This window comes from Tursiops truncatus, chromosome 2 (assembly GCF_011762595.2).
Source record: "Tursiops truncatus isolate mTurTru1 chromosome 2, mTurTru1.mat.Y, whole genome shotgun sequence".
In the NCBI taxonomy this organism is placed as follows: domain Eukaryota; kingdom Metazoa; phylum Chordata; class Mammalia; order Artiodactyla; family Delphinidae; genus Tursiops; species Tursiops truncatus.
In genome coordinates this window covers 1,029,421-1,042,986 of record NC_047035.1, presented here as the reverse complement: position 1 = coordinate 1,042,986, position 13,566 = coordinate 1,029,421, and the positions used below count along the sequence as shown (strand labels likewise).

The 13,566-nt window shown below is 64.1% G+C and overlaps 1 protein-coding gene across 1 annotated transcript in view; it reads right to left on the bottom strand.

Moving 5' to 3' along the window:
- The window catches only part of AHNAK2 (AHNAK nucleoprotein 2), a 32,209-nt gene continuing 18,643 nt past the window's right edge, over positions 1–13,566 (bottom strand). Inside the window, exon 6 of the mRNA XM_033850526.2 lies at positions 1–13,502. Within this exon, the coding sequence (XP_033706417.1) occupies positions 459–13,502 (13,044 nt within the window). The 3' untranslated portion in view covers positions 1–458. The remainder of the gene's footprint in view (positions 13,503–13,566) is intronic.

Below are 13,566 nucleotides of genomic sequence, written 5' to 3'. Positions count from 1 at the left end.
TGGGGAAGCAGCACTGGATTTATTGCCCGTCCAGGGTCCCGGGAGCAGCCAGACAGGTCCCGTCTGCAGCCTGGCCGCAGCGGGTACACTGAGGGGCCGGGCACGCGGGGGGTGGGGGGGGGGTGTGCCGCGGGCAAGCGGACGCCCACAGACCGTCCCGTGGGAACTCACGGCCTCTGCTGGCTCGCCCGCCCCCAGCCCAGGGCGCGTGCATTTGCCGCGCTGGCGGCCAGGCATCCAACAGCGGAGTGAGCTTGTTGCAAGCGAGCGGGGAGTGGGGTCTCCTGAAACACGCCGGACTCTGCCCGAAAGAGCGAAACGACCTTCACCAGGAGGCAGCAGCAGGACAGGAGTTGAACCCCAAACGACTTCTGCACCCACGGCCGTCACAGCCCCTTCTCCAAGCAGCAGTTGTGTTCTCGAGGGCCTGGTGGGCAGGGGTCTCGAGTAACACGTGTCTAACCAAGACCGTCAGGGGCACAGGACCCCGCGTGGGGCTGGGGTCTCGTGGGGCGTCCGGGTGCCGCCTCTGCTGCTGAGGCTCTGGGAGGCCGGCGTGTTTGGGGTCCCACTTCGGGGGGGCTGTGTGAGGGCGGGGCCCCGCCGCTCTCGGGCACCTCTGCTTCGCTCTCGGTGCTGTGAATCAAGGTGGACACGCGCGTCCTCACGGTGGGAGCTTCGCTGGGCCTCCTTTCGTCTGTCTGTCTGTCCTCACTCTGTGGTGGGCCCGGGTGCAGGTGCATCCCGCCCTCTGGGTCCTGCTCCAGCAGGACCAGCCCCGTCCTTGCCATGGACGTGGCCATCGCTCTGGCGCCCGCAGTCTCCGCCGGCCCCCCGGCCCCCTCGCCCTCTGGAGAGAAGCTTTCTGGGGCATCAAAGAACGTGACCGCTTGTTCTTGGGCGTTTTGCTCTGCCAGAGCTGCCTCGTCTTCAGAGCTTTCGCTTTTCTTGGTGGGAGAGGAGGAGAGCCCTAATGTGGGGAATCGCAACCAGCCCGCCCTCTGGGGCTTCCTAGGGAGCTCTGCCTCGGGCCGTGCCCCAGGCTGTGTCTGGAGGGCAGCCGCCGCGCGGGCCTCGCCTTTGGAATCAGCGCGTGGCTCTTCGGCAGAGGAAGAAAAGCCAATGTTCGGAAGCCAAAACCTGAACAGACCAGACCTTCTACCTCCTGGTTTCTCTCCTGGAGCCGAGCCTTCCTCTGCCCGGGAGGTAGCTGCCTCCCCGCCGGCTTCTTTAGGGGGAAATGCGAGAACCTCTGCACCCTCGGCCTTGTCGCAGCAGCTGTCGGCACCCTGGCGGCCAGAGTGCACTTTGGGCGTGAACGTTGGCTGTCCAGGCACATCGACACTGGGCGAGATCACTTCAGACGGTCCTGTGGTGTCCGGCTGCGGACCTCCAGAGGCGGGCTCTGCTCCCGGGGCGGCTTGTTGGGAAGCCTCCTGCAGGCCGTCCCTCAGCCGGGAGTCTCGGACACTCACCCGCGTGCGGGGCTCCGGCACCTTCACCTTTAGCAACGAGAATCCGTAAGAAGCCGTTTGGATCTCAGACGCGGGGATCTCCAGTTGCCGCACGACCTGGGTGGAAATAGCCTCGGGTCCCGAGAGGTCAGCCAACTCTGCCGTCGCCCTGCTGTGGACGGCGACCTCGGGTCCCTCTCCCTGTGCACGCTGAACATGCACTCTGACCTCGGAAATGGGGGAAGCTTCCGGGGAGAAGCCAAGGGCCACGGGCTGCCCCCCGGGGGTCCCAGCACCTGCCCTCAGGATGCTGGCGCCCCAGACTCCCGGGCTTCCCTCGTGCAGGGCGTGGGCAAGGCTGCTCCCCGGGCACTGCACTTCTGTCACAGCGGGGATAAAGACGTCGGCCTCGGAGCTGGGGTCAGGAAAGGCGAACCTTGGCACGCTTAACCTGGGCAGTCTGACAGTTACCACGGAGCCTTCCCAGGGCTGACCCATGTTAACGACAGAAACCTGGGACGGCCCGTCGGTCCTGGACGCCTTCAGTTTAATGGGGCCTTCAGGCTGGGAGGGCCATTCCTCTGCCCGCCCCTGCCCCGCAGCAAGGCCTGGTCCTGCAGGCCCAGCAGGAGGGGCCTGGGTTCCTGAAAGCCTGCCGCTAGGCATCTGAAGAGGGAGGGAGCCTTCGCCTGGACGGACCCTGGCCTCGGAAGGGGAAAGGCCTGCAGCAGGTGCCCCTGCAGGAGAGAGGTGCAGCTCTGAGCGTTTGTCCTCAGGACCTCTCTTTAGGACGTCTGCGTCTGCGTGGGACGCGAGCTCCGCTGCTGCCTCGTCTGCCCCTGCCTCTGGGGGCTGCAGGGACATAGCTTCTTCCACCTCTGACCCAGGAATCCCCTGACCCCTGACTGGAGCTGGGCTTTCTCCTTCCCTCAGTGTGCTGGCAGCAGGCGCGGGCACTGGCGCCCCCCGAGCCCCAGCCGCCCCCCTCTCCCTGGCGGGGCGCCGGAGGCTGGGCAGGCGGAGCGCGGGCATCCTGAACCAGCCCCCCTGCGAGGCCACGCTCTCCACCGCGGGAGCGTCCACATCTGCTGGGCTGCAGGACGGCTGCTGGGGGTCTCCTACTGAGGGGGCCATCGCCTCGCCGAGAGGCTGGCTTGCCGGGCCGTCCCGGAGCCCGTGCCCTTGGCTGCTGTGTCCCGGAGACGGAGGGCCACCAGCTGACGAGCTCCCCCCCACCTTGGCCTTGCTGGGTCTGAGGTCGGGTCTGACAAAGTCCAAAAGGGGAGCGTGGGCCTGTGGCAGATGGGGGTCCACGTCCGCGCCTTCTGGAGCGCCACCCCCCGCCGGGGGCCTAGAGCGTGGAGCAGCGGGGTCTCCGCGTGGCAGGCCGGGCCCTCCCTCTGGAGTGAGCCCTGTGAGGGGTGCGTGTTCCAGCACAGCGCAGCCAGGCGACCCCACGCCACTCTCCTCTCCGTCCTTCTCCGGAAGCGCGTCCACAGCCACCTCCACTGCAGACACAGGACACCCAGGGGGCACGCCCTTGTGACCCGTGTCCACAGCCACGCCGATCTCTGCGTCGTCCAGGCTGCATTCAGGGTCCTCTGGGGGCACCGCCCCCTTCTCTGGGGACCAGCTGAATGACGGAAGCTTGATCCACGGCATTTTTAAGGGACTATCTTTCCCTCCACGTTCAGTATCTTTAGCTGGGCTCTCACCTGCAGCCACTGCCGACGGCCACGCGCTGCGCGGCACAGCTGTGGAGTCCAGGCCCCGGGCAGGGCCAGTAGTGGAGAGAGAGGGGGCACAACCCCCGGGACCGGCCTCCACCTCTGCATCGGCTGCTTCTGGGACAGAAAACCCGAACTTTGGTGGATGAAACTTAGGAAAACTCACCCGACCGTATGACGCAAGAAACATGGGGTCCACAGGGCCTGCGGGACTGTCAGTCTGGGATGCTGCAACTCTCTCCTGGGTTGGAAGACTGGCAGAACTTTCTGAGCTGGGAAGATAGGCATCGTTCTGGGAACAAGGGGCCGCTTCCAGAGGGAGCCCCGGGGAGACAGCGGCTCCAGGGAGAGTCACCTGGTATTTTGTGAGTACCTCACCCTTGGCGTCCTTCAGGTCCAGTTTGGGCCCCTCAATGTCCACCTTGGGCACCTTGATGCTGGGCTTCTCCAATTTGGGCAGGTGGCCTTTGAGCGCAATTCCCAGCGCCACTTCCCTGGGCTCTGCTCTGAGAAGGTGGCCCTCTGGGAGCTTCACGCCCACCTTGGCACCCTTGACCTCCAGCTCGGTGGAGGGCAGCTCGATGCTGAGGGCACTGGTCTTCACGTCGGCCTGCACCGAGGACAGGGTCACCTGGGCCTGGACATTGGGTACGGACTCTTCCAAGGCGGCTTCGACGGACTTGCTGGGAGCCAACACCCCGAAGGACGGCATCTTGCACTTGGGCATTTTGAACTTGCTGTCTTTGGCGGCCACCTCCTTGTCCCCAAGGGACACATCACTCTCCAGCTTGGTTCCCGCAGCCTGGGTGTCCACCTCCACGCTGGGCAGTAACACCTCCACGTTGGGGGTAGTCACCTCGCCCTTGGCGTCCTGCCGGTCCAGTTTGGGTCCCTTGAGGTCCACCTTGGGCACCTTGATGCTGGGCATCTGCACCTTGGACAGGTGGCCCTTGAGTCCAATTACAGCTGCCGCTTCCGTGGGCTCCACTTCAGGAAGGTGGCCCTCCAGGAGCTTCAGGCCCACCTCGGCGGCCTTGACATCCAGCTCGGCGGAAGGCAGCTCGATGCTGAGGTCACTGGTCTTGACGTCGGCCTGCACGGAGGGCAGGGTCACCTTGGCCTGGGCCTTGGGCACAGACACCTCCATGGCGGCCTTGACAGACTTGCTGGGCGCTGACACCCCAACGGATGGCATCTTGAACTTGGGCATTTTGAACTTGCTGTCTCTGGCGGCCACCTCCTTGTCCCCAAGGGACACGTCGCCCTCCAGCTTGGTGCCCGTGGCCTGGGTGTCCACCTCCACGCTGGGGAGAGACACCTCCACATAGGGGGTCATCACCTCGCCCTTGGCGTCCTTCAGGTCCAGTTTGGGCCCCTTGATATCCACCTTGGGCACCTTGATGCTGGGCATCTGCACCTTGGACAGGTGGCCCTTGAGTCCGACTTCAGCTGCCGCTTCCGTGGGCTCCACTTCCGGAAGGTGGCCCTCCGGGAACTTCAGGCCCACCTCGGCGGCCTTGACCTCCAGCTTGGAGGAGGGCAGCTCGATGCTGAGGTCACTGGTCTTGACGTCGGCCTGCACCGAGGGCAGGGTCACTTCGGCCTGGGCCTTGGGCACGGACACCTCCATGGTGGCCTTGACAGAATTGCTGGGCGCTGACACCCCAACGGATGGCATCTTGAACTTGGGCATTTTGAACTTGCTGTCTCTGGCGGCCACCTCCTTGTCCCCAAGGGACACATCGCCCACCAGCATGATGTCCGCGGCCTTGGTGTCCACCTCCACGCTGGGCAGCGACACCTCCATGTCGGGAGTCGTCACCTCACCTTTGGCGTCCTTCAGGTCCAGTTTGGGCCCCTTGATGTCCACCTGGGGGCCCTTGATGTCCACCTTGGGCACCTTGATGCTGGGCATCTGCACCTTCGGCAGGTGGCCCTTGAGTCCGATTCCCGCCACTGCTTCCTTGATCTCTGCTTCACGAAGGTGGCCCTCCGGGAGCTTCAGGCCCACCTCGGTGGCCTTGACCTCCAGCTTGGAAGAGGGCAGCTCGATGCTAAGGACACTGGTCTTGACGTCGGCCTGCACCGAGGGCAGGGTCACTTCGGGCTGGGCCTTGGGCACGGACACCTCCATGGCGGCCTGGACGGACTTGCTGGGCGCTGACACCCCGAAGGACGGCATCTTGAACTTGGGCATTTTGAACTTGCTGTCTCTGGCGGCCACCTCCTTGTCCCCAAGGGACACATCGCCCTCCAGCTTGGTGCCTGCGGCCTTGGTGTCCACCTCCATGCTGGGCAGCGACACCTCCATGTCAGGGGTCGTCACCTCGCCTTTGGCATCCTGCAGGTCCAGTTTGGGCCCCTTGATGTCCACCTTGGGCACCTTGATGCTGGGCATCTGCACCTTGGGCAGGTGGCCCTTGAGTCCGATTCCCGCTGCCGCTTCCTTGGGCTCCGCTTCGGGAAGGTGGCCCTCCGGGAGCTTCACGCCCACCTCGGCGGCCTTGACATCCAGCTCGGCGGAAGGCAGCTCGATGCTGAGGTCACTGGTCTTGACGTTGCCCTGCACCGAGGGCAGGGTCACCTCGGCCTGAGTCTTGAGCCCAGACCCCTCCAAGGAGGCTTCGACGGACTTGCTGGGCGCTGACAGCCCGAAGGATGGCATCTTGAACTTGGGCATTTTGAACTTGCTGTCTGTGACGGCCACCTCCTTGTCCCCAAGAGACACATCGCCCGCCAGCTTGCTGTCCGCGACCTGGCTGTCCACCTCCACGCTGGGCAGTGACACCTCCACGTCGGGGATCGTCACCTCGCCCTTGGCGTCCTGCAATTCCAGTTTAGGCCCCTTGATGTCCACCTGGGGGCCCTTGATGTCCACCTTGGGCAACTTGATGCTGGGCATCTGCACCTTGGGCAGGTGGCCCTTGAGTCCGATTCCCGCCACTGCTTCCTTCATCTCTGCTTCGGGAAGGTGGCCCTCTGGGAGTTTCACGCCCACCTCGGCAGCCTTGACATCCAGCTCCGTGGAGGGCAGCTCGATGCTGAGGTCACTGGTCTTGACGTCGGCCTGCACCGAGGGCAGGGTCACTTTGGCCTGGGCCTTGGGCACGGATACCTCCATGGCGGCCTGGACGGACTTGCTGGGCGCTGACACCCCGAAAGACGGCATCTTGAACTTGGGCATTTTGAACTTGCTGTCTCTGGCGGCCACCTCCTTGTCCCCAAGGGACACATCGCCCACCAGCTTGGTGCCCGCGGCCTGGGTGTCCACCTCCACGCTAGGCAGCGACACCTGCATGTCGGGGGTCGTCACCTCGCCTTTGGCGTCCTTCAGGTCCAGTTTGGGCCCCTTGATGTCCACCTGGGGGGCCTTGATGTCCACCTGGGGGGCCTTGATGTCCACCTTGGGCACCTTGATGCTGGGCATCTGCACCTTGGACAGGTGGCCCTTGAGTCCAATTACAGCTGCCGCTTCCGTGGGCTCCACTTCAGGAAGGTGGCCCTCCAGGAGCTTCAGGCCCACCTCGGTGGCCTTGACCTCCAGCTTGGAGGAGGGCAGCTCGATGCTGAGGTCACTGGTCTTGACGTCGGCCTGCACCGAGGGCTGGGTCACCTTGGCCTGGGCCTTGTGTACGGACACCTCCGCGGTGGCCTTGACAGACTTGCTGGGCGCTGACACCCCAACGGATGGCATCTTGAACTTGGGCATTTTGAACTTGCTGTCTCTGGCGGCCACCTCCTTGTCCCCAAGGGACACATCGCCCGCCAGCATGATGTCCGCGGCCTTGGTGTCCACCTCCACGCTGGGCAGCGACACCTCCATGTCGGGGGTCGTCACCTCGCCTTTGGCGTCCTTCAGGTCTAGTTTGGGCCCCTTGATTTCCACCTGGGGGCCCTTGATGTCCACCTTGGGCACCTTGATGCTGGGCATCTGCACCTTGGGCAGGTGGCCCTTGAGTCCGATTCCCGCCACTGCTTCCTTCATCTCTGCTTCGGGAAGGTGGCCCTCCGGGAGTTTCATGCCCACCTCGGCAGCCTTGACATCCAGCTCGGTGGAGGGCAGCTCGATGCTAACACTGTTCTTGACGTCGGCCTGCATTGAAGGCAGGGTCACTTTGGCCTGGGCCTTGGGCACAGACACCTCCATGGCGGCCTGGACGGACTTGCTGGGCACTGACGCCCCGAAGGACGGCATCTTGAACTTGGGCATTTTGAACTTGCTATCTCTGGCGGCCACCTCCTTGTCCCCAAGGGACACATCACCCGCCAGCATGATGCCCGCGGCCTTGGTGTCCACCTCCACGCTGGGCAGCGACACCTCCATGTCGGGGGTCGTCACCTCGCCTTTGGCGTCCCTCAGGTCCAGTTTAGGCCCCTTGATGTCCACCTGGGGGGCCTTGATGTCCACTTTGGGCACCTTGATGCTGGGCATCTGCACCTTGGACAGGTGGCCCTTGAGTCCGATTCCCGCCACTGCTTCCTTGGGCTCCACTTCGGGAAGTTGGCCCTCCGGGAGTTTCACGCCCACCTCGGCAGCCTTGACATCCAGCTCGGTGGAGGGCTGCTCGATGCTAAGGACACTGGTCTTGACGTCGGCCTGCACCGAGGGCAGGGTCACTTCGGCCTGGGCCTTGGGCACAGACACCTCCATGGCGGCCTGGACAGACTTGCTGGGCGCTGACACCCCGAAGGACGGCATCTTGAACTTGGGCATTTTGAACTTGCTGTCTCTGGTGGCCACCTCCTTGTCCCCAAGGGACACATCGCCCTCCAGCTTGGTGCCCGCAGCCTGGGTGTCCACCTCCACGCTGGGCAGCGACACCTCCATGTCGGGGGTCGTCACCTCGCCCTTGGCATCCTTCAGGTCCAGTTTGGGCCCCTTGAGGTCCACCTTGGGCACCTTGATGCTGGGCATCTGCACCTTGGACAGGTGGCCCTTGAGTCCGATTCCCGCTGCCGCTTCCTTGGGCTCTACTTCGGGAAGGTGGCCCTCCGGGAGCTTCAGGCCCACCTCGGCTGCCTTGACCTCCAGCTCGGCGGAAGGCAGCTGAATGCTGAGGTCACTGGTCTTGACGTCGCCCTGCACCGAGGGCAGGGTCACCTCGGCCTGAGTCTTGAGCCCAGACCCCTCCAAGGAGGCTTCGACGGACTTGCTGGGCGCTGACACCCCGAAGGATGGCATTTTGAACTTGGGCATTTTGAACTTGCTGTCTGTGACGGCCACCTCCTTGTCCCCAAGGGACACATCGCCCACCAGCTTGCAGTCCGCGACCTGGCTGTCCACCTCCACGCTGGGGAGTGACACCTCCACATCGGGGGTCGTCACCTCGCCCTTGGCGTCCTGCAGGTCCAGTTTGGGCCCCTTGAGGTCCACCTTGGGCACCTTGATGCTGGGCATCTGCACCTTGGACAGGTGGCCCTTGAGTCCGATTCCCGCTGCCGCTTCTGTGGACTCTGCTTCTGAAAGGTGGCCTCCCGGGAGCTTCAGGCCCACCTCGGCGGCCTTGACCTCCAGCTTGGAGGAGGGCAGCTCGATGCTGAGGTCACTGGTCTTGACGTCGGCCTGCACCGAGGGCCGGGTCACCTTGGCCTGGGCCTTGGGCACGGACACCTCCATGGCGGCCTTGACAGACTTGCTGGGCACTGACACCCCAACGGATGGCATCTTGAACTTGGGCATTTTGAACTTGCTGTCTCTGGCGGCCACCTCCTTGTCCCCAAGGGACACATCACCCGCGAGCATGATGCCCGCAGCCTTGGTGTCCACCTCCATGCTGGGCAGCGACACCTCCACGTCAGGGACCGTCACCTCACCCTTGGCCTCCTTCAGGTCCAGTTTGGGCCCCTTGATGTCCACCTTGGGCACCTTGATGCTGGGCATCTGCACCTTGGACAGGTGGCCCTTGAGTCCGATTCCCGCTGCCGCTTCCGTGGGCTCCGCTTCGGGAAGGTGGCCCTCCGGGAGCTTCAGGCCCACCTCGGCGGCCTTGACATCCAGCTTGGCGGAAGGCAGCTCGATGCTGAGATCACTGGTCTTGACGTCGCCCTGCACCGAGGGCAGGGTCACCTCGGCCTGAGTCTTCAGCCCAGACCCCTCCAAGGAGGCTTCGACGGACTTGCTGGGCGCTGACACCCCGAAGGATGGCATTTTGAACTTGGGCATTTTGAACTTGCTGTCCGTAACGGCCACCTCCTTGTCCCCAAGGGACACATCGCCCGCCAGCATGATGTCCGCAGCCTGGCTGTCCACTTCCACGCTGGGCAGAGACACCTCCACATCAGGGACCGTCACCTCGCTCTTGGCGTCCTTCAGGTCCAGTTTGGGCCCCTTGATGTCCACCTTGGGCACCTTGATGCTGGGCATCTGCACCTTGGACAGGTGGCCCTTGAGTCCAATTTCAGCTGCCGCTTCCGTGGGCTCCGCTTCTGGAAGGTGGCCCTCCGGGAGCTTCAGGCCCACCTCGGCAGCCTTGACATCCAGCTCGGTGGAGGGCAGCTCGATGCTGAGGTCACTGATCTTGACGTCGGCCTGCACCGAGGGCAGGGTCACCTCAGCCTGGTCCTTGGGGCCAGACCCGTCCAAGGAGGCTTCGGCGGACTTGCTGGGTGATGAAACCCCGAAGGACGGCATCTTGAACTGGGGCATTTTGAACTTGCTGTCTCTGGCGGCCACCTCCTTGTCCCCAAGGGACACATCGCCCTCCAGCTTGGTGCCCGCGGCCTGGGTGTCCACCTCCACGCTGGGCAGCGACACCTCCACATAGGGGGTCGTCACCTCGCTCTTGGGGTCCTTCAGGTCCAGTTTGGGCCCCTTGATGTCCACCATGGGCACCTTGATGCTGGGCATCTGCACCTTGGACAGGTGGCCCTTCAGTCCAATTTCAGCTGCCGCTTTTGTGGACTCCGCTTCGAGAAGGTGGCCCTCTGGGAGCTTTAGGCCCACCTCGGCGGCCTTGACCTCCAGCTTGGAGGAGGGCAGCTCGATGCTGAGGTCACTGGTCTTGACGTCGGCCTGCACCGAGGGCCGGGTCACCTTGGCCTGGGCCTTGGGCACGGACACCTCCACGGTGGCCTTGACAGACTTGCTGGGCGCTGACACCCCAACGGATGGCATCTTGAACTTGGGCATTTTGAACTTGCTGTCTCTGGCGGCCACCTCCTTGTCCCCAAGGGACACATCGCCCGCGAGCATGATGCCCGCGGCCTTGGTGTCCACCTCCACGCTGGGCAGCGACACCTCCACGTCAGGGACCGTCACCTCACCCTTGGCCTCCTTCAGGTCCAGTTTGGGCCCCTTGATGTCCACCTTGGGCACCTTGATGCTGGGCATCTGCACCTTGGGCAGGTGGCCCTTGAGTCCGATTCCCGCTGCCACTTCCTTGGGCTCCGCTTCGGGAAGGTGGCCCTCCGGGAGCTTCACGCCCACCTCGGCGGCCTTGACATCCAGCTCGGCGGAAGGCAGCTCAATGCTGAGGTCACTGGTCTTGATGTCGCCCTGCACCGAGTGCAGGGTCACCTCGGCCTGAGTCTTGAGCCCAGACCCCTCCAAGGAGGCTTCGACGGACTTGCTGGGCGCTGACAGCCCGAAGGATGGCATCTTGAACTTGGGCATTTTGAACTTGCTGTCTCTGGCGGCCACCTCCTTGTCCCCAAGGGACACTTTGCCCGCCAGCTTGCTGTCCGCGACCTGGCTGTCCACCTCCACGCTGGGCAGTGACACCTCCACGTCGGGGGTCGTCACCTCGCCCTTGGCGTCCTGCAATTCCAGTTTAGGCCCCTTGATGTCCACCTGGGGGCCCTTGATGTCCACCTTGGGCACCTTGATGCTGGGCATCTGCACCTTGGGCAGGTGGCCCTTGAGTCCGATTCCCGCCACTGCTTCCTTCATCTCTGCTTCGGGAAGGTGGCCCTCTGGGAGTTTCACGCCCACCTCGGCAGCCTTGACATCCAGCTCCGTGGAGGGCAGCTCGATGCTGATGTCACTGGTCTTGACATCGGCCTGCACCGAGGGCAGAGTCACTTCGGCCTGGGCCTTGGGCACGGACACCTCCATGGCGGCCTGGACGGACTTGCTGGGCGCTGACACCCCGAAAGACGGCATCTTGAACTTGGGCATTTTGAACTTGCTGTCTCTGGTGGCCACCTCCTTGTCCCCAAGGGACACATCGCCCGCCAGCATGATGCCCGCGGCCTGGGTGTCCACCTCCACGCTAGGCAGCGACACCTGCATGTCGGGGGTCGTCACCTCGCCTTTGGCGTCCTTCAGGTCCAGTTTGGGCCCCTTGATGTCCACCTGGGGGGCCTTGATGTCCACCTTTGGCACCTTGATGCTGGGCATCTGCACCTTGGACAGGTGGCCCTTGAGTCCAATTACAGCTGCCGCTTCCGTGGGCTCCACTTCGGGAAGGTGGCCCTCCGGGAGCTTCAGGCCCACCTCGGCGGCCTTGACCTCCAGCTTGGAGGAGGGCAGCTCGATGCTGAAGTCACTGGTCTTGACGTCGGCCTGCACCGAGGGCCGGGTCACCTCGGCCTGGGCCTTGGGCACGGACACCTCCATGGCAGCCTGGACGGACTTGCTGGGCGCTGACATACCAAAAGACGGCATCTTGAACTTGGGCATTTTGAACTTGCTGTCTCTGGCGGCCACCTCCTTGTCCCCCAGGGACATGTCGCCCTCCAGCTTGGTACCTGCGGCCTGGGTGTCCACCTCCACGCTGGGCAGTGACACCTCCACGTCGTGGGCCGTCACCTCGCCCTTGGCGTCCTTCAGGTCCAGTTTGGGTCCCTTGATGTCCACCTGGGGGGCCTTGATGCTGGGCATCTGCACCTTGGGCAGGTGGCCCTTGAGTCCGATTCCCGCTACTGCTTCCTTGGGCTCCGCTTTGGGATGGTGGCCCTCCGGGAGCTTCACGCCCACTTCAGTGGCCTTGACCTCCAGCTCGGCAGAGAGCTGCTCAATCCTAAGGTCACTGGTCTTGACGTCGGCCTGCACCGAGGTCAGGGTCACTTCGGCCTGGGCCTTGGGCACGGACACCTCCACGGCGGCCTGGACGGACTTGCTGGGCGCTGACACCCTGAAGGACGGCATCTTGAACCTGGGCATTTGGAACTTGCTGTCTCGCTCTAGTCCACCTTGGCCTTTCACATCCGTCTCTAACGTTTCTACTGTGATGCTGCTCTCCTTTTCCTTCTCTGTTTCCTGGAGTTGTGTCGCTTTGTCTCCTTTTGCCTCCTTCGCTGGCGACCACCCAAAGGAGGGCAGCTTGAACCTTAGCATTTTCATCTTCCCCTCCTTTTCGTCCGTGTGCGGGCCCCCGCCCTTGCTGTCCTCGTCTCTCTTCTGGGCTGCATCTTCCTCCGTTGCTCCTCCCTCTTGCGCTGGCGGATGGACTGGGGGTTGTCTGGGCCTGTGCTTTTCTGCTTCCCCTGCATCCTCCCCCTTGGCCTCCGTGCCCTCAGCAGAGACCCTTCTCTGCCGTGGTCCCTGCTGGAGAGCTGTCGCGGCTCCTTCTTTCTCGAGCACTTTTTCTTTGTAAAGTCCAAACTTGGGTGTCTTTAAAGTGGGTATGCGGACATGGAATTCTGGTTGGTGGTTTTGGTGGATGCCTTGGTCTGCTGAGTCTTGCAGAGACAGCCTGGCAATGCCGAGCTCCAGCGACTGCGTGCCTTCCCCGGCCCCCTTCCTGCTCTGTCCTGGCGCTGGGCCCAGCCCGGCGTTTCCCTGGGGCACAGTCTCCCCCCTGTCCTTGGCCTCTTTTGTCTTTCTTCGGGGTCTGGGTGCTGGGCCGGCCCCTTCCCCGGGGGCTCCCTCAGTGGGGAGGCCGGGCTCCGTGGGGGGCTCGGCGGCCTCTGGCACCCCTGCCGTCCTGTCCTCTCTCCCGCCATGGGCGGCAGCCCTGGAGGCCTCTCGCCCGGAATCCCGGGGCCCTGTCTCCACCAGGACCCCAGCCTGGACTGTCCCCCCGTGGGCTCCCCTGCCCGACAGCCCCTTCCCTGAGCCCACCCGGAATCTCAGGTTCGGGAAGCTTTTCTTCCGCTGCCTGCCTGGCCCTGCTTCCGGGAGCTGGGCCTCCGTGTCTGTGCTCGTGGGGGACAGGTCAGGCACGTCCCCTCGCTCGCTGGCCTCCGAGGAGCTGTGCGACCTCCGGGGCCCTGGCCCACGCTTGCTCTTCAGAGCTTGGAATTTGGGCCAGGAGAGCCGCTCCCTCTGGGGCTGCCTGCCTCTGCCCTCCCTGGGCTTGGAGATGAGCCTCTCCTGGTCTCCATCCTCCTGCAGCGTCTCCGTGGGGGTCTCCGTGCGCCCTTCGGCGATATCCTGGTCCTGAAACAGGGAGAGAGCACCTTTTGGGCCGCCGTACAGGGAGTCGAAGGCAGGGGCTCCGGGG